Here is a 23811-nt window from a genome sequence, read left to right on the forward strand (position 1 = left end):
TACATATACCATTGTTACTTTGCAGAACTGCTGTTGAACAGTGTTATAATACAGATGACATTTATTAATTAATTCATTTGTATGAAATAAATTAAAAAATAATTGTTTTTGTTCTCAATCGCTTTCTCTTTGTACAAAATAAATAATAAGTATAACAAATAAAATACGTACATACATACAAACGAAGACAATTCTGTTAACAAAATTCTGGGGACTTTTTAAAAACAACGTGTTGGACTTTGCCCTTTTTCTTTTTTTCTGAGAGGCCATCCTAGTAAACCATGTTTTAAAACTTAAAGTTTTTCTTAAAAAGATTAAGTAGCATTCGCCTAGAATCAAAAATTATAGTCACATAAGTTATTTTGACAAAAATTCATAGATATGTAATGGCGTTTTTATACAAACAATTTTTATATAGGTACAAATATCGATATAAGTAGGTACCGATACTTACTAGGCATCGATTCTTTCTTTCGTTGCTACTTCCAAGTACAAGTATCGATACTTCCATGGTATCGTTTTATCCCTAATTTTATAGTTTGTGGCAGATTTAATAAAGCTGGATTGCCCCTGAAGATGATAAAAATGTTTTAGCGAAACGTTGGGTCAGAAAAAGGAATAATGTAGTTTTATTCGCACTAAAAACATAGATCAGACTAGCCTGGTAACATAATATTTAATGAAAAAATGTGTTGCTAACTATCAAAAAAGAAAAATTCAATGAGAGAGGAGACCTGTATATTTGCATGTACAAGTATGTATGTATTTACCTATATAAAAAAATATTTATTGGACTAAAGAGTATAGTCGGCAAAAAACTCCATAAGGATTGCCCGCAGGATGCATTAGACTAGGCTGAGCATACTTTGAAGTACCATAATATTATAATTTAAGGAAAATTTTATTACATGGCAGCTGAGAAGTGCATGTGCAAAAATTTTATAAATTTAACGAAGGAAATTTTTGCAGCACATAGCGCTTGGTGTTGGTGGTCGCGCCTAAACATATGTAATGTGTATGTGAACATACAACGAATAAGTCGATACCAAATACAGAAATAGCATATCATACATGACTTCAACTGCTTTAGAACCAATATTAGAAAAAGACTTACTAAAATTATTTACGTAAATTATTTAAGGATTTTATAGATTTTATGCACTTTGAAAGCAAATTTAGTAGACAATAATTTTCCGCTTACTTCTGAAAAGAAAACGCACCCAAGCACAATAATAATATAAAAATGAGTAGTTGTGAAAGAGCAAAAGGCATACACACACTTAAGCGAAACACGAAGGACGGCAGTCTGACGGGCGCCGCTACAGCGATACGCACAGACGACGAACGAATGAACGTGCGAACAAAAGCACGGCAAACCCCCGTTTTACAGCAAAGCTAAAAAAGTTTTTCGGCAAAATTGAACATTTTTCAAGTACTTCTTACCGCTGTCTGCATACCTAAACACAAAAGGCTACATACATATTTATGTAAGTATTAACTTAGCAGCCATCGAACTTCTTTGGCGAACTGCCACGCAGTTGCCGTACGCAGCGTCAGGTTGCCAACCAAGCAGCAGGCTACCAATTTGGCGTCTGAATGTCCACGCGTAACCGAAAAATAGGAACAGCATGAAAAATATATATAAAGGCACACCCTCATTTCGACACGATGGGTTTAACTTATGACTATTTACATTTCATTTTTGCGATTCTCCTTCCTTACGCATATTAATGGTTTTGTTAATGCTTCTTAAAATTTCACTGTGTTGACTTAATGATATGTTTTTGTTTTGTTTTTGTTTATTTTTTGGCAGCATTTTTTGCTACCACCTAATTGTGATATCATTTGTATTAACGCTAAAAGAGTTTTTGCAACAGTTTCGTCGGTCGCTTGTTGAAAGAGTTGCACGCTTTTTTCTGCGCAATTTGATTTTAAAATGTTTTTAAGCAAATAAAGTGTAAAAATTTAATATATTTTTTTTTTATAGAGAACTAAAATCGCGAAAAAATTGTGTTTTAATTTCTTCTCATTACCACATAGATCGATGTCGAAGGTTACTTGTTGGTTGTTTTCACTGCTACATATTGAACCCGTATTAAAGGTTACGTATACGCAATGTATACTTGCCAAAGCGCTTTTATTATGAGTAATATTAATAATTATAAATTATAATGTGTGCAAAAAGCTGCTTGAAATTCTTTGTGTTTTTGTGCATGTTTGCGTGGCTCGTCAACAGTTATTGCTTGATGCAAGCATAATAGAGAGTGAATATACAAATATTTATACATACATGCATGCATATGTAATTATTACTTAATAACAGGTGAAATGCACATAGTCACATATTTATGTACAAACACAAATGCGTTTAATAAGCAAACGAATATTACAAGTATATATGTACATCCTTATGTGCCTATATAAATATATGTATGAATGTGTAAATGTGTATGCATGTAGACGTTAAATGGAAATATAATTATTTTAAATCCTTTAACAAGTAGAAGGTTGATGAGATGTCATATAATCAGTTAAAATTACAGACACATCTGTGAAAATCAACAAATGACGCTGGAAAAGTAAAATACAAAACCGTAAAAAAAATAAACCATATATTATTTAATTAAAGCGTAATTGTTTGGTGTCTGTCTTCACTTACCAGCATTCATGTGTCCTTACTGCGTACTTTAACTGTTAATAAGGCTTTGGCGAGTTGCAATTAGTGCTTCTGTTGTCGGTTATCAACAAATACAACATGCAGATTTTATTAAATTTTTTTGCTGAAAGAATTTCATATGAAAAGCCAAAAGAAGAGTTTGACTAGCCTTTTTTTTAGGCTGTGCTCAAAAATTAAAGCCTGTCAATTATGCTAACACCTGCTAGCATTTATACTAGACGTGAATGTATACTTTACAGACTGATGACTATTCTGTATGACTGACAAATTCTTGTCACAGTTTTTATTACGGAAAAAAATGTGAAAAATAATAAAATAAATTTGTCGTTTAAAAACTTTTTGTCACCGATACACAATTGGACTATTAATCAATGCCGTTTATAATAATTCAAGTGTTATGGTCCAAAAATTTACAGGAAATTGATTTAGCAGGGTGCACAAATAAATGAATACTAGTGAACCCGCATGGCGTTAAAACGTCCTAAATTGCATTTCAAAAGCTTAAAAAGTATTCCAAATGTTAGTCAAAGTTATAATAGCTTCGAGAGCCATATTTCATCAAAACCATTCAACCGTTTCTGAGTGAAGAGCAGTCTCGCATAGTGCATGTTTTTATTTTCATCGAATTTCAACTCACCCTATACGGATGAAAAAAGTTCTTAATTAAAAACATTAAACCGTTATCATACATCTACAGGCTTAGGTCTTTAATTTGACCTCACATTTTTGAAATACCTTTTCAAAAGTATTCTCAAACTAAAATCTTCTTAAATATCTTTCGTCTGACATTGTGATACACATGTATTTCAAGAAACTGATGGACTAATTCGAATTTGATTATTCGAGCAAATGACAACCCTCCTAAGTAAAGGTCAGGACTAAATCCCTGTCAAATCCATTTAAATTTATACCCATATTTTAAAACTTAATCGAACTTACTGAATAATTTGAATGTAACTTTTTAAACACGTGGCCACTCTCACACATTCGAAATGTTCTAACTAAAGATTTCTGAACACTCTTTCGTTTTTCTGCGGTATTTTTATATTTCATATACTTTCTGAATTAGTTAATTGAGTTAAACCTTTCAAACAGGTGGGCAGCCCTCTTCAAAAGTATTTTCAAGCTTAATCATTGTTAACTCTCCTTCGCCGGACACCGCGATACATATTTTAATTAACTGACGAATTAAGTGGAATTTTAATTTTCAAACATGTGGCAACCACGCTAAATACAGTTAAAAAAATTTTCAAACCCGCTTAGATTGATACCCATATTTTTATAACTCATTTAGCTTATAAAATAATTTCAATTTAACATTTTTAAACAAGTGGCAACTCTCTTCCAACACCTCAATAATATTCTTACCGTTCAAACTAAAGATTTCTTAACACTCCTTCGTTAGACATCCGTATTTTCATATTTCGTATAACTTGTGTATAAGTAAACTAAATTCGATATTTCAAGCAGGTGGCAACTCTCTTCAAAATATTTTCAGACGACTACTTTCTGAAACCCCTTTCGTTTGGCACCGATATGGTGATACATATTTTTCTTCCCTAATAAGATTTTTTAAACAGGTGGCAACCCTCCTATAGTTCAGCTAAAAAACAAAGCTTTTCAAAACCATCTCGATTGATACCCAGTTTCAATAATTGATTTTTTTTTTTTTTTAAATAGCTTGAATATAATTTTCTTAAAGGTGGCAACTCTTTTCAAAAAAGTAAAACCTCATTGCACGTCTACAGTCCAAGGCTCTTAGTTTGACGCCTCATTTTGGAAAATCAAACGAACGGTGCGGATTTGATGGCATTGATTACTAAATAATTTGAATTTAATTTTTCAACAGGTGGCAACTCTTTGCGAAAAACTAAAATAAGTTTGAACATCTGCAGACCTAACGCTTTAATTTGACATCTTATTTTTGAAAATCGGGCAATCGGTACAGATCTTTTATCAGCACAAAAAATCCATTCGCGTATTATATGTAGATACTGTTGTTTTGTAAAATTTGACTACGTGGTTTGACTTATCTCACGATAAATGTCATTGGATTTGATATAGTGAAAAGAAACATTATGCGGAATCTAGAAACAGGCGCATATATGTCGTAAATATCGACTCCCAGTCGCTGCAATTAACCTTGCGCTACAAGCTGCGCTTCATACTTCTCGATAGAACCATCTGTACCACACTTTTTTAGTAAACACTCATTTCCTTCCAATAACGTTTTTATTTGTTGGTCGGTCTACAGGCGTCCATGCATTATTTTTTTATCAAAGAATCATATTCTGCCCGCATGACATTTCTCAATTCGGCACTATCATCACCGTTCATTGCTTCGGAAACCGAAAAAGGATCTTCAAAACCCATATTTAAATGCTCCGCTGGTTCACAAATCAACTCCGTACATGTCTTGCTGAGTTTGCCTTCACGGCGTATTCTTGGCCTACCTCTTTTCCGTTTTCGAGCACTTTCACTCTCTTCTACACCGCCAACGATTGGCGATTCTATCTGTGTATTTTTTACTTCGTCGAACATGAATTTTGGTTGTTTTTTCATACCGATCAAAACGTTTTCTTCCTTACAATATTCACAATCGTGGTCTTCATTCATAGCTGCGAACGAGCTTCAAAAGTTATTTTCGTAAAATATAAAGTCCTTTTTATGACAATTGATTTTGTGCTGGCATTGTATAATTTGTAAGCTTTAGTGTGAGATGCGTAGTTTACCAAGCGAACTTTTACACCTTTATCGTCAAATTTTGATTGAGCAGGTTCGGATTCGCAGCCGAAAACCTTCAAGTGTTTAATGCTGGTTAATTACTTTATTCTATTTATGTATTATATTTTTTTAATTTTATCTTATCATATTTAAATATTTTTCTTCACTTATTTTTTTTTTTTTTTTAATTTTGTTTATTTCATTAAACTTTTTGTTATTTATTTTTATAAATTTTTCGCCCATTCAAAATGTATTCTATTGCTTTTTCTATTTTAATATATTTTATTAAATTTCTTATAATATTTGTTATTTAAACTTACTTATTTATAATTTTATTTTATCTTATTTTATTTTACGTATATGTATTTTACTTTATTTTAAATTTTATTTAATATTTTTTATTTTTATTTTATCTGCCTCTAATTTTATTCTGTTTCAATTCGCTTAATTTTATTACTATTTTTTATATTCTGTTTCTAATATTGTTAATAAAATTAAATTGAATTAAATTTAATTTATTTTTAAATATGCTAACTTTGCGTTTCGTAAAACCAAAAATAATTTTTTTATGTGTAATATTTAAACGAGATATATTGCTTAATGGAACACTAAGTACATAAAAGCATTCTGAAAACATTTTGTTGAAAACCAAACTTTGCTAAACATGCGCCTGCACCATTACCAATATTAAATTTTTTATGTGCACATAATTCCATCCGAAGCGAAAATCAGGCGCAATTCAATATGACCACGCATACTAACGTACGTAATAAAAATACATATGTATATATGTATGTACATAGAATAATTTGTAAGTTGGCTGACCAACAGGGCGTATACGCAACAACCCACTACTTGTAAACGCAAGTTTTCGTAGGCTACATTTTTTCCGTGCTTACCATGGTATATCACTCATCTATATATGTACATATGTGCTTTTGTTTATATGTTTGTAAACATACATGTGTATTGGTTATGTATGTGAAGATGTATTTTTTTTGTTGAGCTTCCGCCAACTCGCATGTGGTTGTAACTACATGTGGTTTCCTATCATGCATACATAATGAAATGTGCAAAATGTTTTGTGAGTTTTTCAATTTCTTTCCTCGCCTTTCCTGTTCATTACCCTGGCAGTCGCCGTGCTTGTATCATACCATGGTTACTATGTATATTTTCGCACATTATTGTTTTTTTTCCGTTTGTGTATAATTTGCTCATATTCTATTTTTAGCAATAGGATAGGTCCACGGGAGGAGGAAAGAATTCTGGAAAAAAATAAATCAGAAAATAAAAACTATGAAATCCACTGAGCGTTGGTTGCAGCAGCAAATTTTAATCCAATTCAATTTGTGGTTATTCATAAAAATCTCCATAATACACATGAGTGCATACATACATAATCCATAATCGATCTGAAACACACACACACACACATGTGTATTATACGCATGCATACTAACAGATTATGCAAAGGATTTATGTGCGCTTGACTGTGTTCTCCAATGCGCTTCATTAAGTCCGTAAAGTTTTTGTGTGCTTTTCATTTACGCCACCGCCGGAACGCAGGCGTTACCACAACCGCCCAGGCGTCCATCCCCCACTAGGCGGTACACTCACGCGTCTTGCTACATTTAATTTCATTTGCTACTGCTGCGTCGGTGAGGTTCAGTTGTTGCTGTGTAGCTTGATTTTTTTTTCAACGAAAACTAAATTTACAGCCATTTAAGCGCGCAAAAACTTAATTTTTGCTCGCTACAAGTTGCTAACTTCTTTTTTTTTTAAACTAAGAGTTAACATTAGCGAAAAACTTCAATGAAGCACTTTTTCTGGAATCCATTTTTGATGTTTATCTCTTTTTTTTCTCTTACAGCTCGTCGGTGGCGAATTTGATATGGAACTAAATTTTGTGATACAAGATGCACAAAACATTAAACACATGCTTGAACTGCTGGATCATTGCCCGCCAAATTTACAGGTAAATCTATTCTTTTGACACGTTAAATGCCAAACAGAGCAATCACATGCCAGTTAGCAACCAAGGAAAATTTTCCATTGAATCCACGTAGTAAGGTATTTTTTGCTAGTGTTTTTTTGCTCTCTATTACTTTTTGTTTGTTTGTTCGTGAAAATCATATTTTACATATGTAGTTAAACCTTTCAGGATTATGGAAAACACATTTTCCAAAAGAATATTTTATTGAAATGGAGATTGAGTGAGTTTATAGCAGGTTCATATTTTATATTTAGTGAATGTGACTTATGATTATTTAGCTAATTTTGTCAAGAAGTTTAGAAAATAAATTTTCTTATTAAAATTAGAAACATTTGTCAGCATAAGATTTTTTTTTGAAAAATTTGAGTTAAAAAATAATTTGTTTTTAGAAGTTTTCTTTTGAGAAAAAAACATCTTTTTTCGTAAAAACATAATTTGGCAAAAACAGTTAAACAGAAATTACCAAACATGTACAATTTATTTGTTTCGGGAAGTATGTTTAAAAAACGAATCATTTTAGGCGGAAAGTTGCTTTATTTTAATTTTTTTTACAAAAAAAAATTATATTGGGAAAAATATTTTTTAAGAAAATTATGTATAAAATTAGTATTTCCAAAAAAATACACTTATGCATGGAAAATATTTAGTTTTGTGGAAAAATATTTCATTGGAAGCAAATGTTCTAACAAAATAATGTTTCCCAGAAGGGAAACAATTGCGTTTATATGTGAAAATTATTTATCTTTTGGAATAACGTTATGTCATTGCCGGAAAATTAATGTTTTGGAAAATATCGGCACTAACCGCCAAAATAACGTAAGCGACGTTTTTTTCAAAATTTTCTTTTAGATGCAGAAATATTCTTAGAGCATCTAGATGCATTTCTTGATAAAACTACTTTTAAGAAAAAAAACTAAAAAAAAAATTGAATTTTTTTTTTGGCAAAAAATTATTTTATTGGGAAAAAATATTTTTTCGGGAAAATATTTGCTAGAACGAACACTTTTAAGAAGGAAAAACAGCGACAAAAAATTAAAAAAAATAACTTTGTGGGTACAGGTAATGACATTAGTAATTCTTTTTTTTGTAATAAAAAAAATTTTATGAAATTGGTGAACACTTTTAGCAGAAAAACATTTTATACATTGATATTATTTTTATATGAGAATTTGTTTATTTAGTCCGCGATGAATCATATTTCATAATTCCGAGAGGATTAAAAAAAATTCACTCCCGCCGTCAAAATTAGCCCACACGCATATATTCTCATTTATGAATTAAATTTCATAATGTGCTAGTTTGAAAATTTTTAGATAATCGAAGTAAGGAGATCAAAATGCTAATGTCCTACCAAAAATGTACCACAAAGCCTAAGAAATGTGATCAGTCTGCATTCATCGAAAGTATCTGCGGACTCATTTGCTCAGTTAAGATAAATATTTAGCAGTTGATAAATTTTAGAGCCTTAAATTTGAAAGGTTTAATTCTCTGCAGAACTCTCTTACTTTAGTTGTATTAAGTTAACTTCAAGTGAGGCCTGGGAAAAATATTTTCATACACTTTTTTGCCCGGAGAAATCATAGAAGTTCTACAATGGTGACATTATGGCTTTGAGCTTAGTTTCCAGCTCTCATGAAAATTTATAAGCAATATTTTTCATAATTTCTGTTGCTTGAAAAAGTACTTTGCCTCTGCTGAAGATTTTCTTGAAAGGGTAATTATACGAACATTTCGAGGGATTATAGTACCCTCTATCAACAATTTCAAAAAAAAAAAAAATTGTTTCTTATCTTAGAAGCCGTATGGGTATTGACACTCCTTGCTTATGTTAATTCTAACTTTGCAATAAAATTGTATATTGTAATATTTTTTAATTTTAACTATTTTTTATAAAAATATTGTATATTCTTTAAAAAAAAACCATTTAAATCCAAGTTTTAATCTTTGTGCAACATTAAAAAACAATAAAAAATCAACAAAATTTCGTAAAAATTTCGAGCCTTTTAATTAGATTTTTTGCAAATATCTTAGTATGCAGTTTTATAGCACATTCAATTTTAGTACAATAGAGTGAAAGTTCAAAGTAGCTGGGGTTCACCGTTGATTTTTGATAATTTTTTTTTTGTTGACGATGTCAGTAATTTTCTTCCATACAAAGCATGTGCGTTGATTTTTTTTTTCATTTTGAGAAAATTAGCAACACCTTTTAAAACTCTGATGTAGGGTATTACCCTTAAGACTTTGACTGGTCTCTGAAAGCTGCAAATTGCTTTAAGAAATTTTATCGAAAAAATGTTTTTTTATGTGAATTTTATCTATTTCCTGTGTGCTGCGTATTTTGTACTAACAGAAATGTGGACGTGGCAGACTTTTTCATATATTGCTGCACTGAAATATCAAAATTAAATTAAAAAAATTTTAAAAAAGTTATTTAACGTGAAAATGACAGGGTAATCGGAATAGCGATTGATTGGAGGTGGGCGTTATGGCTAAAACTATAATTTTTGCTTGGAGCTAAGCCAAAAAGCAGGGCCAAAAATGAAAAGGTGAAAAAAGTTCCGGAAAAATCTGCCGAGAATTATACCGCAAAAAACCATTAAAAATGATGAAAAAATTGTTTCTTTCAGAAGTTCATATGCTGCATAATGAATGACGAAAGGTACATTTTAGCAGTATTTTCTCATTTTTCAGGACAATAATCAACACGTAACATCAGCCTTAGTGTGCTTTGAAAGGAATAATTTAAATATGGTTCCTATAAAAGCCAATTCACCAAAATGTCCTCAACTAAGGCTGAATGAGTGGTACTTGTGGCCAACTGGTTTCCAGACTATAAAAGGAAGTAGGCTTTAGCAACAGTCAAGATGTTAATCATTACTTTAAAACGCTAGTTGGCGGTGTTGCAGAAGAACAAAAATTTTTTATTACATGTTTCTTTCCCACCGTATGTGAAGTTGTTGTTAATTCTAAAAATGAAATTCTTCAGCCTTTCAAAATCTGACACCTAGTCCAAGCAAGACATATTATCATTTTTGTAGTGAAAAAAACTATGTAACTGAACTATTTATTAATTAAAAATTAAAAAAGTGGTTCTAAAAGAAATGTGCTTTACCAAAGTAGAATGCTCTACTGACCACTCAGCCATTCACTAATAAAACGGCATAATCTCCAAAAGATTAAAAAAATTTATGTAATTCTATTATAAAATAAAAGGTGTAATTTTCAATTTCATTAATATTTGTTTTTGCTAGTAAATAAAAAAAAAAAATTTTCTATGCGCATGTACATATTAAAGAGACAAGCTTGCTGCATGCCTTTTTTGGTATACATAAATAAGTATGCACTCTAGGCACATTTGAACTCCTCAGAACTTTGTCCTAAACAACTGACTTACATTTAGTATGCAAAGTAAATTTATCTTTTTCCAAACAAATTTTTATTTTTTTTTTTCGTCTACCTGTAACGCTAATTTGCTATGCCAAACACGACACACTGACGCAAACGTGAGTGGCCTTCGAAAATGTGTCAAAGTGCTAAAGCGTGTAGTCAAAGGGCAGCTGAGCGGCTGAAAAGTGTAAAAGCAATGAGAAAAGTATAATTTACTACCTTCTTGTGTATTCGTTGGCCATAAAAGGGATTTATTGTCAACATCGTTTATACATAGTACTAAATAGTAGTGCTGCTGCTGAATCTGCGAGTTTTCGATTTGTACGGCCTTAACAACATTTGTTTAGCTCACTTATATAGTGTTGTTGTAGCTCATGTGTTTTTTCTGCCATTTTATTTTTACCGTTATTACTTTAACAACCATTGCCTGTGTTGCACCTTGGCTTGGTTATTAGTTAGATGGTCGCATGTTGCCAGTCGCCTTGAAATAAACATAAATTCACAAATGTGACTACATTGCTACCAACACAACTACGTTTTCGAACTTCCTCATATTCTTCTTTCTCATTTTATTCTCCTCTTTCTTACTCTTCACACCTTTATGCTTTCATTTGTATGCTTTACACTCGTTCACCTGCCAACAACAGTAAAAGTCGTAATACTACATCCAACCATTTTACTCTTGTCCTTGTGCCATTTCCGCTTCAAAAAACTTGCTACCTTTAAAATTTTCGTTTGCAACGAGTGGACTAACCGGTGAATGAGAGGTGAGGTCGTTGCTTGAACTTGAAGTTCAACTGTGTATATACATATGTACTCTCGATTTGATTACTGAATTTTAAAGTGTTGCAAACATTGAGTTGGGCGAAAATTTACATGCCTATAAATTTGCAAGCACGCGTACATACACACATACATACATATGTATATATGCACACAGGCGTTCAAAGTTATGTAATCTTTTTGGGTTGGCAAGCAAGAGATCCTAAGGAAGTGTTTTTATTTGCATATTCAATAGATTGGCCGATTAATTAGAAACACTGTCATAAATACCAGCACTTTTTTGTGCTTCAGTCGGCGGTGGATAAATAGAAGAAGAAACTTCAAAGAGAGATGATTTTGGAGCTGAATGTATAATTTTGAGTATAATTTTACGGAAGTTTTATGTAAAGGAAGATGGTTTTAATTTTAATTTATTTCTTTTAGGAGCAGGATTTCTTTGGTGAGGATTGATGAAAGCAAAATCGTTTCATTTTGCTCGTTGCTGCCTCCACTAGGGTAAGGGTGTGATCTTATTTGGAACGACGAATGGGGGAAATTCGTTCCTAAGTAAAAACACAAAGAGTTGTTGTTTATGTAAATATTTCGAAGCAAAATTATATTAAATACAGTCACAACTTGCTAATCTAACCAGACTTTAATCAGGAAATCCAAATTGATCACATGCAAAGTGACTAGAAAAAATATTTTCTTTATAAGTTAAAACTAAGTGTTTGACTCCCAAAAAGCGGACAATTTGATAAGAAGCTAGGCAATTGCCTCGAAGTAATGCGGGTAGTACAATATTTTTAAATTATAAATTTTTTATTACTTCTTTGATATGCAACTTTTTAAATAACTTTTGGATTTTGTTTTTCTTAAATATGCACACATTGGTCCGAATTATCAAGTCCTGACTGTACAAAGTGAAAATGGTTATTTTAAAGCTATTGGAAACAGACATTGTACGCTCTTCAGAGGTCTGTTAGTTTAAAAATTTGTACTTTTTGCAAATTTTCGTAATTTGTATATATGTATTTATTTCTAGTAAGAATTGCTGTTATTTTCTTGAAACAAAGAAGAGAGACCGGCGGCTTAAGGCCGACTCACAATTAAAAATGTTTTGATGAGAAGCTTTTTTACATGGCAAAAATACGCTCGCCTACAGAGTATTACATCGCGCCTATAACCACTCGGCCACCGACGGCCTCCTCTTCAGCTGCGTTATTCGGATAGTGTCCGGTCAATGGACCCACCCGAATTGAGGGTTTTGGCTTTGAGAACCTAATAATACCTCTATCATTGGCCAAAAAGACGTTGCAAAGGTGAAAGTCCGGGTTTCTGTCCAGCGTTCGCCGAGTTAACACGGGGCCATCAAGTAGTCAAGTATACTCCTACTCTTTTTCTTCTTTGCGAAATCGGCTGGGATGCCGCTTCTTTCCAGATTACTAGCCATGTAGTTTCTTGCAAATCTAAGTATGTCATACTCTTTGGTTAAAAAGGGAGCCGGTACATTTTTTTAACTGAGCCCGGATATTCTCTTGGTGGTTCTGCCACTTACTGCGATTGCACACAACACCAACCAATCAACTGCCTCCATAATAGCAGAAATCTCTGGTTGGAAAACGGTACAGTGATACGAAAGTCTAAAATTAAGGACGGTTTTGTGTGAGCTTCTCTTAAACGACCTATCCACTGAGCTTTCCCTCAGCTTTGACCCATCCGTGTAAAAGTTCACCGGTGCCTACTTTCAACCACTGCCCTCCGTCCATGCAACACTTGATGAAATATGCGTGGAGAAAAGTAAGCTGGTGCCAGGCCAGCCACTTAATAATCCCTGTTATCAGGAATGAAATCGAAGAGCACGAAAGTAATAGAATAGACACAGCTGCCTTATCTGCGATATCGAAGGCATTAGCAAACTCACTTTGGTTCTAATTGCCGCACTGATTCCAATGTGAGCAGTTCGTTGGTCTTGCTTCTGCCGTCTGACTACCGACCAACTCCTCTAGCAGCTCGTTTACAATCACTATATAGAAGAGGGATGGAAGAAGACCACCCTGTGTCACGCTCTTTTTTACCTTACAGGGCTATGATAATTGACCGCGGTAGTACATACATTGCGAAAGCGCCTCCATGTTAAGAAAGGAAATCTTTGTAAAATAAAGTCCTTAGGATACCAAAATCGATTTTACATTCGCGTGAAGGCGGTCTACCTGCCCTTGATGTGTGCATGTTGAGCTCCCGCCAGCCGATTACGAGGAATCCTGTTCCTAATATACAAATAAATCTTCTTTTCTACTTTAGAAGTGACTAAAAATAACCCGTCACGCATCAACTTCAATGGCCAAACAGAATATTAATGGCAAGCAGGTATGCTGTGAATCAGTTGGGATTAGCTCGGAAGCATAAAATATAAGATACTGCATAATCGTCTGACTTCCACGCCCACAAGACGTACCAACAAAGTCAGTGCGAAAACTAAATTTTGTTAAACAAAAAAAAAACATAATTTTTGGCTTGCCCTTTGCTTAGCGTTTGGCCGAACCTCGTAAGCGATAAGCACCAAGTCAACCAAGCGATAATTTGAACACAAAATCAATTACTTTTACGAGTACTGAACTTAACAACCGAATTCTTTACGCTGATTATTTTGGTTATTTTAATTGAGGTTTAATGCTGTAAAAACATCAAAGTGCTTTGGTGATTCACAAACGTTGCGGCTTGACGGTTCGTTGGTCACTTGCTACCAGTGGTACGAATGCTTTTATGCTTGCTATTAAAACAGCGATTTGCTAACCGACCACAGATTACTCGTATGTAAATTAGCAATGAAAAAATGCTCAGTATCAAAAGTTGTCAGTTATGCATACTGCACGCGGTTGTGGGGCAGTATGGAAGTGAGTGCCTTTATGTTTGTTTTATATATATTTAAGAGATCAAAAGCGAAACATAAAACCCTTTCAGTACCAGCTATTTGTGGTTTGAATTTCCACTTTTTTGTAGTCGCGAAAAATTTTTATCTATTTTGATCCAAAGAAAGTTATAGGTGCAATTGTAAGAGTGAAGAAATTTTAAATATTTTAGGATTACTTTTTGTATGGACAAAAATTACGACCAACATTTTTATAGTAGATTTGAACCACTATATACTCATATATCATATATACTTACATAAGTGCGTTAATAAAAAATAACTACTTGTATCTATAAAAGTAGCCATTAACCCCAGGAAAATAGATGTGGAGCCATTATTATTCTCATAACTACAATGCGCAGCGTCTACAACTTGGCTTCCAGCAGCTCAAGAAAATGGTACTAGCATACATTGAAATGCTAGCCGCTCATCACATACGTACATATATATACACATATACAACCATATCCCCGTAGGATTTCGAAATATACTTAGAGCACACCACAAACTAGACTATAGGTGATTGTGAGTAGTCCAAACTTTGGTCCATGTACAATTATATTTAAATTTAACATTGAATATCCTACGCTCGTACCAATTGTCCGCTTCTGCATTACATTGTAACCAGTTTTAGATAAAAAAAAAATTAAAAAAAAAATGCTCCCATAAAAGAGTATTAACGCTCATCACTCCAAAAGTCCTCAGAAAAAGGTGAATTTTTTGAAACTTACCAAAAAACAATCCCAACAAGCTCAAAATTAAGACTCCTTTCGGATCCTTATTTCGAAACGCTCTCTGTTTAGCTAGCCGGGATGTTTGTATTTTTCGAACAATTAGATTAATTTCCTTCAGCGTATCCACATACAAATGCTTGCTGCATGAATATAAATCGTTGCAGTCATTTCTCACAATTTCCCCCAAATAAATGGCGTTAATGTGCGCATTGCGTTTATAGCTCTTCCTAAGCCAAGCTATGATTTTGAAGAATTCCTACTTAGCATTGAAATGTTATTGTCTGTGCAACACTTTGTAGCACTGCGCCTGCCCCACCACTATCCTTTAGTATTCCCATTATTATGAGCAGTGTTTCCTTTTTTCATTTACTATGCATTGCCTCCTCTCTTTTAGTTTTTGAGCCTGCAGCTATTCGCTAATAAGCGTATATATTTGTGTAAATGTGTGTATTAAGGAAGTTATTTTTTATTTTTTTTCAGTCATCCCCCGGAACTGAAATATATCGAAAATAAGTAGGCCCTCATTTTTCATTTTGAAATCGGTTAATATTTAAACATTTTTATTTTATGTTATCGTTAGCATGTTTAAAAAAAATAGTTAGTAAAAATTTTATGGTAAATACCCATCATAATTTTATGCTTTGAAAATTTGTAAGGGGATATATTTTTCTACAAAAAAAGTATTTTCCCCGTGCGAAATATACGGACATTTTCAAAGCCCCGGGGGCACGGCCGGCAATTCTGGGTGTGACCGCACAAAAATTCCAAAAAGTTGATTTCGCTCTACATTTTTTTGGATCACCCAAATATATACAACATTTTTTTTTACAGTTTTTTATGCTTAAATTTCCTTATTCTTTTCATTTTCGCTGCCACGCTTCATACATATGTACAAATGATAGAGGCTAGGTCATGCCGCTGCTCAAAATGCAGCACATTGCCTGTTTTCAGCATTCTTATCCTTTCGTTTTTCATATTTTATGGTTTCTGCAACTGCTGCTGCTGGCGCTCATGCCGGGCCATATGGCGGTGAAGGTCATAACATTAGCAATGTAATAACAATTTTATATTTTTCTGTTGCACTTTGTCCAGCTGCTTTATTATTTATGCCATTTTGTTGCATTTTCCCTGCAACGCCACAGTTGTTTGCAGTTAGTTTTTATTTTACGTTTTGCTTTCGTCTATACAAAGTTGCTATATATCGCGCTAATAAATTTAATGCTGACAGCTGTTAGAGCTGACCACCATGGCGTATGATTAACTTTTGTGTAGAGAAATTTCCAGCTGTTAGCTGTAAGGCCTTGCTTTTGCGATTAGTACATACTAGAAGTTGGTTATTATTAAAGCTGGCAAGTCACACGCTCATATATCAGCATCATGTCTTCGGAAATTTAATTAAATTTATATCTTCGCCTTAAATTATAATTTGTAACGCACATCAGTCACCTCGGTCTTTTTGGCAAGTACTAACTTTCTAAGAGTTCGATATTGGAGGTGGCTTTATTATTATTTAAGGTGATCACCTTAGACTTAGTCAGACTTAGTATGGTATGGTTAAGAGGCATCGATATATGCACATATGGTATGTACATATATAAAGTATTTTAAAACAGCTGAGTGGTCTTGCAAATATGGCTCTAAAGTGAGTCACAGAATAAGGTCAATAAGATTCACAAGAACAACCTAAAATAAGAGTCCAAAAGTAGCCATTTATGAGGCCAATGAGAGCCATTTGAGAGTATCAAAAAGAGTCTGAAATGATTCATTATGAGACCAAAATGACCCATATTTGAGGTCAATAAGTGTTATGAATTTAATGAATTTATATGAATTTAAGCTCATATAAGTCGGCCTTCGGAAGAAGGCAAACCCCTGCATTTCGTTAAATGAGCTCACTATGGTCGTAAAGACTCCGAAACAGGACTCCTTAAAGACTCGTTTATGACTCCACATGTTTGCTTACTGCATGAAGTTCAAAAGCCAACTGGCTGGCTGAAAATATAATTTCATGCACATTTTAAGTCTGCTGCCGTCTAGGTACCTTGGTATGAACATATTTATTTCTATAAAATCCAAGCTTTAACATACTTCTGCGGGAGCTATGTAAAACTTTTGCCGTTATTAAGTTTTGTGTTTACACCAAAGAAGAACTTCCACTCTATTGAAATTTTGTTTAAATATCCACTACAAATTCATGGCACTTGACGCTCATCTCTTGCCGAAGCGTCTGTTTGTTAATGCAAACTATCAAAACTGCTTAATGTAAACTTCGTTTTCAACATACACTGCACTCTTGTTTACATAAACTTGGCAAGTAGTAACAGTAGTGGAGCGCTACTTGAAAGTCGCTAAATTGTGCAAATATTGACACATAACAGAGTTGATCTTACTCTATGTGTGTGTGCAAGTATGATTGTGTGTACATATTTGATAATCTCGAAGCAGTGGATATTTTACTATTTTGCATTTTCGCAACAAAAGTAACAAGAAAGTACTATGCCAGGCACTTTGCGGCACAAGAAGCGCTTAAAATCAAATAAAGTAGGACTCCAGCAAAGCTGCTTGTATCTATGTAAGTAAATACTTATGTACATCTATATGAGGGTGTATACGAAATCTTAACGAAAGTTCAAGGAATATCTCATTTCTGTAGCGATTTTTTTACGAATCTTCATAGGAAATTACACCGTGCGACAAAAACAAAAAAAAATTCAAAACACATGAAAAAAGCGATAAACCCACGAAATTATGGTTCAAGTACAGTAAAAGTGCTTCAGGATATTTTTTTATAGGACTTTGAAATTTTAAAGATATGATCAATTAAAAAAATTAAAAAAAAAGTCAGTGCAATGTAGAATAACAAGAAGGGTATCAAATGAAAGAGAAAATTCTTTAGAACTTAAAAACAATATAGTTTTTTTTGGTTCGTAAGGACGAATAGGTATTGAAAATGCGCTTTAAATAAATTTAATATTTTCAAGTTAATAAAGTTTGCAGGACAAAGTTCGCAGATAGGGTCGCGTGTATATTAGTCCTCAAGCAATATTTTTTTCAAAAATAAGTATTGTAAATTTTGAAGGATATTTAAGGACCAAATTTGTAAAGAGCATTTTCGATATCCATTCATCCTTGTGCATCAATTTATTTATTTTGTTATAATTCTACAGCATTTTTTCTTTTATATGATACCCCTATTGTTTTTCTATGTTGCACTGCATTTTTTAAATAATTTTTTGAAATAATCATATTTTTTAAACTTCAAAGTCCTTAAAAGAAAAAACGCTGACGTCCGAAAGAGAAAAACTAAGAACGCAGTTTTACTTTAATTTGCCTATAGTTTGGTGAATATATTCTTTTTTTGTGTGTAAAATTTACTGTCGCACGGTGTTATATGAAGTGGTTGACACTAACGCGAAAAGAAATTTCTGTACGAAAGATAAAGAAAATTCTAAAAAAAATGTGCAAGAAATTCTTCACTTAGCACGATTATTTTCATTGCTTTGCCGAGTTTCTTCCGAAATTTCGTAAAGGAATCGAAGTGTGCACAGTTTATTTTATTTTAGAAAATTCGGCAAAAAATCGGATGAGATCTGTACGAATTCTTTAAAATTTCTCTACAATTCAGAGTACCCTGAAAAATGGTTTGCGGGGTATGCATGCACATAATTGTGTGCGTGTTCTCAATAAAAGTAAATGAAAAAACTTGCGCGCTATATTTCTGGAGACATAACTAGCAGCTGATTTCGCTAACGAACCGTATGTAAACACGTTCAACATTTCGGTGAGCTTACAAATAACATGCAGCTGCTGCGCCTCCTGGCAAAACTATACGAACGCGTATGTGCTTTTCCAGTTGTCCTTGGGTTTTCATTAGCCACAACTATGCAGTCAAAGTTTACTTGGAGCACTTAATTATTAAGAAATACAGCAAAGTCAACAGGCAGCTCTGTGTGCAAGTATGCCTGTTAACTCAAACACATGTACATTTTTATATACTTATTATATGTGGGCTTGTGATGTGTTTCAGAATTGTCAGTTACCGTCTGTTTTGTAGTGACTTTCTTTTCCATTTCGCTGTAGTGCTTGCTGGAATTTATAATACAAACATGCGAGCGAATTAAAAAGAAAACAAAACTTTAACAGTACATTTGCCTTGCGAGGTTCTTATTGTGCTCTGAAATTTTTAACAAATACTAATAAATTCGTACTTAGACATGCAAAATATCGATCAAAACACAATAGGTCGCTAAAATTTTCGAACTGTATAGAATAGTTCTACAAAAGTCTCTAATAAATTCTTCTGACACGCCATATACAAGGTCAAAATAAGCATCACCGATGACAGTTAAGTCTAAGGTCAATTCTTATATAGGATTCTTATTGAAAAAAATCCCTCGATATAATTTTTCGACTTTTGTCATAAGTAAATATTCTACCCGTGTAGCGATGAAAAATAAACTATTCGAAGTGGCAGAGATTCAAGCAGTATTTTTTTTTACAAACTTTTCTTCAACTGAACCATTGCACTATGGTCAAGAATTCTAATTTACAGGTCTAAAGTTGAATTTTCAACCATTTGTTTTTTAAACTACTATAGCGTTGAATTACTAATTGTTAGAGTTGCTAAAAAGTTATGAAAAACCTTGTCACATGGCAACTCTTTTTCTCTCCGTATGCTGTCAAAGTCAGTGTATTTATTTCTGTTTTGTGTGACAATTTACGCGCCGGAGTTGTGTTGTAAAATTTTCAAGTTAAACTAATAACTGAATATGGAAATTATTCATAAAGGTGTATAGAATCGAATAATTTAAACAATTTTCATAACGTGATTTAAAAATAAGCATGTGAACCTTTCGAAAACTGTTGTCTTTATTTATCTGAATGTCCGAAATGTTGTTGCAATTCGTGGAGATGGATTCTTGTGATTGTCATGGATTGTGTATATGTCTTATATGTAATTTTAGGTGGTATGATTTAGGTATGCCTTTGTATATAAATCAAATTTTATCTGCGCCAACTTGCACCTGCAACAGAAATATTTTCAGAACTAGCTTCGCTGAAAAATTGCGATATTTTCAAAGTTTGGCTACAGAGCAAAAAAAGGTGTCATGTCTGGGTTCCTCATCTAAAACCATAATGCAAGATTTAAACAATTCTGAGGAAGACATTGAAACATCACTTTTTTTTATTTGAGCTTAAAGTTGACCAGCGCCAATTTTTCCCGCAAGACGTTTCTATAACCCCAATATATATTACATAAAATTTCAGAAGCTAAAGGCTCAGTTTGTCTAGACTTAATTTACGTAATGTAACGTAATATATAGACCAACGCAATATATTTTTGTTCAGGAATTTATTCGTGTGGCAAATTGACCATTAGCTGAAAAGAAAAACACAAAAACAAAATATTTTCGCTTCTGGCTTAGTTGACGCGTTGAGTAATCGTTGATGATTTCTTACGTTAGTTAAGTTAAGTTTAGAGTAACTAGACTATAAGTCACAAAGCATTTGCTCAGCTGTATATTTGTATCGTTTATTTCTAGTTTCGAGCTTAAATATGTTTTGCAATTCCCAGAATTTGATTGTTGTAATTGATATTGACGTTGTTGTCGTTTGACTCAGTAGCAGACAAAAAAGTGTAGAGTGAAAATTCAGCGTACGAAGAGCGTCAAAAAATATGAAAATTTTACATTTCTGTTACTCTAAAGGCTGCTGCTTTTAAATTTAGTTATTATTTGTTGTATTTTTATTATATATTATTTTTTGGTTTAAAACTGAAATTTATTAAATTTGCAAAATGTTTTCCAAATTAACAACCGTACAAATGATCTTAATCCATAGGTAGGTAGTATATTTTTTTCCCTTTCATACGAATATTAAAAAAAAACTGCATTTAAACTTTTTCAATAACACCATAAAAGAAAATGTGGGTCCTTTGGCAACACGGTCGTCAAGGTTTGTATATATACATATATTTTTTTCAGAAACGTGGAGAAACATATGCCAATCATTAAAAAGCTCATTTTTTTTAAAATGATTAACTTGTTAAGCCATAATTATTTTTTTCAAAAAAATTGTTAAAATTTACCATAGTGCATTGTTTCCGTCAGAATATAAAGATATGCTTTCATAAGGAACCTCTTAAAATATATTATATGTACACATGAGTCAGTGATAGTAAATGTTAAGCTGTAATGGATACGTGTCTTTTAAAAAATCATAAAACTTAAGTAAGCCAAGTGCTTCCATTCATGAAAATTGATGTTAAACTATATATATTTAGCTTTTAGTATACCTCTTACTTAGAAAATATGTACTAAGTTCTACTGGTTTCAAGTGATTTTAGTATCCACTGAACTTTTATGAAAACAGCTCGAATTCTTTTTATGCACTTTCGTTTGATTCTAGTAAGCACATGAACACTTAGGACAGCTGAACAATATTATACTCAAATACACACACATATATGTATATGTACATCAACATGAACATACATATTGAAATATCAAAAATATTGGTTAAATCATAAGCACCATTGCCAACACGTTCCTTTTTATTCTATGCATGGTAACAACAAACGATATTTTGATTATAAAAATATGTGGGCGATAGATAAAGAAACAACAAAAGTTTTAGGAAGAGAACTACGTACAAGAAAAAATTTTAAAAATGTAAAAAAAAGAAGAAAAAAATATGAATATTTGAAAGCATATGCTTGGCCGCGTAGGTGTGCGTATGCGTGCTGACTTCTTGGAAATGAGAAAATTTATTCATATTGAATATTTTGAATTGCGTGCCACAATTTTGTAATAAGTTGCTTATGTAGACGAGCTGCTAGCTAGCTGGCAATCGCTTGCGTCTAAGCAACAAAAATACCCACTCTGAATATTTTCCAATGACATAAAATGGGATTGATATGTATGCTTGCATGCACTGCATGGAAAAGGATATGCAAAGCTGGGTGTAACGCGTCACCAACACTAACCGCATGGCTTACTTGCCAGTCAATCGTGATGACAGTTTCACGCAAACGCTAGCTGCTTTGCTGATTTTTCCAATATTTTTTTGATTTCTTTACTTTCTACACTTTGTAACTCCTACCGCGCCACTATTCGTATTGATATTGTTCGGCCTGCAGCGTGTGTGGTATATAAACATACATTGGTTGGTATGCCTGTTTGCGTTTGTGCCTTTTTTTTTGCCTGAGTTCGCGATCTCTTTCACAGCGACAGCACATGTCACGCATTTCAATTGCCACACAGAGCAAAGCTAAAGAAAAATAACAAAATAAAAAAGAAGAAAATGTGTAAAAAAGCAGTGAAACCCCCGAAGGAAGGTGGCGTAAAAATGTTAGCTAAGGGTTGTGTGCAATTCTCGCCGGATGTTCGGCAAAGTGGCCGGACGTATCCTTCAACTCTATGCAAATTGCAAGCAAAGTAGTTGAACCTTTTGCGTTTAAGCACAATATTGCTTTGCGTAGTGTGCTGCATATGAAATGTCGCTATTGACTAGGGAAGGGGGTGGCATATATGGGAGAATATATTGGCAAGTGAGTGTGTGTGTGTGTGTGTAACTTTTCGCACTGCTGCGTTTTGGTTTAAGGCGATAATATGTTGAAAATTTAAAATTTGATTTTAAATTCAATTTAGATTATAGCTGTGCCCTAGTTGCGTAAAGCATAGCAAAAATACCATAATAATATATTAGCACATTTGAGCAGCCAACGGTGCGTATGAGCAACATTTGTTGGGAATTTAAAACCATTTTAGTTTTGTTACTCTTCAACGACCATTTTCCACTCAGTGATATATTAAAAGTAAACCGCTTGTATTTGAAGGAGCTAAGGGACAATTTAATAAAAAATTATAATAATCTGATGTTATTTTAAAAAGAAAATTGAGCAATTGTCTACACTGAATTTGGTAAAAATAATAAAACCCAACCAGTAAGCGAATAGTTGAGTAAACGTGTGGTTGGAATACGTATGTAAAAATAATGCAGCAGTCTAATTACTTGAAAGTCGGTTCTATTTTTTGCCGAGACGAAGATGGAATTATTTTAACAAACATCGAGAGTATAAACACTTGAGTTGTGGAGAGAACACTTCCCGACGTTTTTGAATGGCGACACAGGCTAGAATCCAGTGGGGAAGAAGTTCACGTTCATACACCAGAACTGACGCGGTCAAAACAGTAATAGCATGACCCAAGAACAACAAAGCCGCTGTAGCCGATAAACGAAATATCAACTGAGCTGTTCAAAGACAGTAGCATAGGGCTGGTTGAGGGCCTAACCCAGCTTTTCAGCAGGATTCGGTCTGATGCATACATATCCAAAAATTTAAACCCAAAATTGTTTTGCCCTGCTGTGTGCGCCAACTACCGCTAAGCTTTGGCTACATTGGTTATAAGGTCCCTCGCTATACCACGAGAAAGTGTCGGAAACCCTTTTTTCCCTTAACGGTATTTTATCAAATCACGCAAAAAACCTTTGATAGGCAAGTCGATATGGCCTCTACGGCGCCATATCTATAAATTACAGGCCACAGAAAAACTAAATAAGTATTACATAGTGGCGTTGAGCACAAATGTAAGCTCTTTTGAAATTGAGAACGACCTCC

The 23811-nt window shown here is 33.2% G+C and overlaps 1 protein-coding gene across 1 annotated transcript in view; it reads left to right on the plus strand.

Annotated features, from left to right (window-relative positions):
- Positions 1 to 23811, plus strand: part of LOC118753906 (neurobeachin-like) — a 156487-nt gene that overhangs the window by 52547 nt on the left and 80129 nt on the right. The window contains exon 2 of the mRNA XM_036488786.1: positions 7272 to 7376. Within this exon, the coding sequence (XP_036344679.1) occupies positions 7272 to 7376 (105 nt within the window). The remainder of the gene's footprint in view (positions 1 to 7271; positions 7377 to 23811) is intronic.

The sequence above is a fragment of the Rhagoletis pomonella genome, unplaced genomic scaffold (genome assembly GCF_013731165.1).
Source record: "Rhagoletis pomonella isolate Grant_MI unplaced genomic scaffold, Rhpom_1.0 Rhpom_scaffold_00002, whole genome shotgun sequence".
Classification (NCBI taxonomy): Eukaryota; Metazoa; Arthropoda; class Insecta; order Diptera; family Tephritidae; genus Rhagoletis; species Rhagoletis pomonella.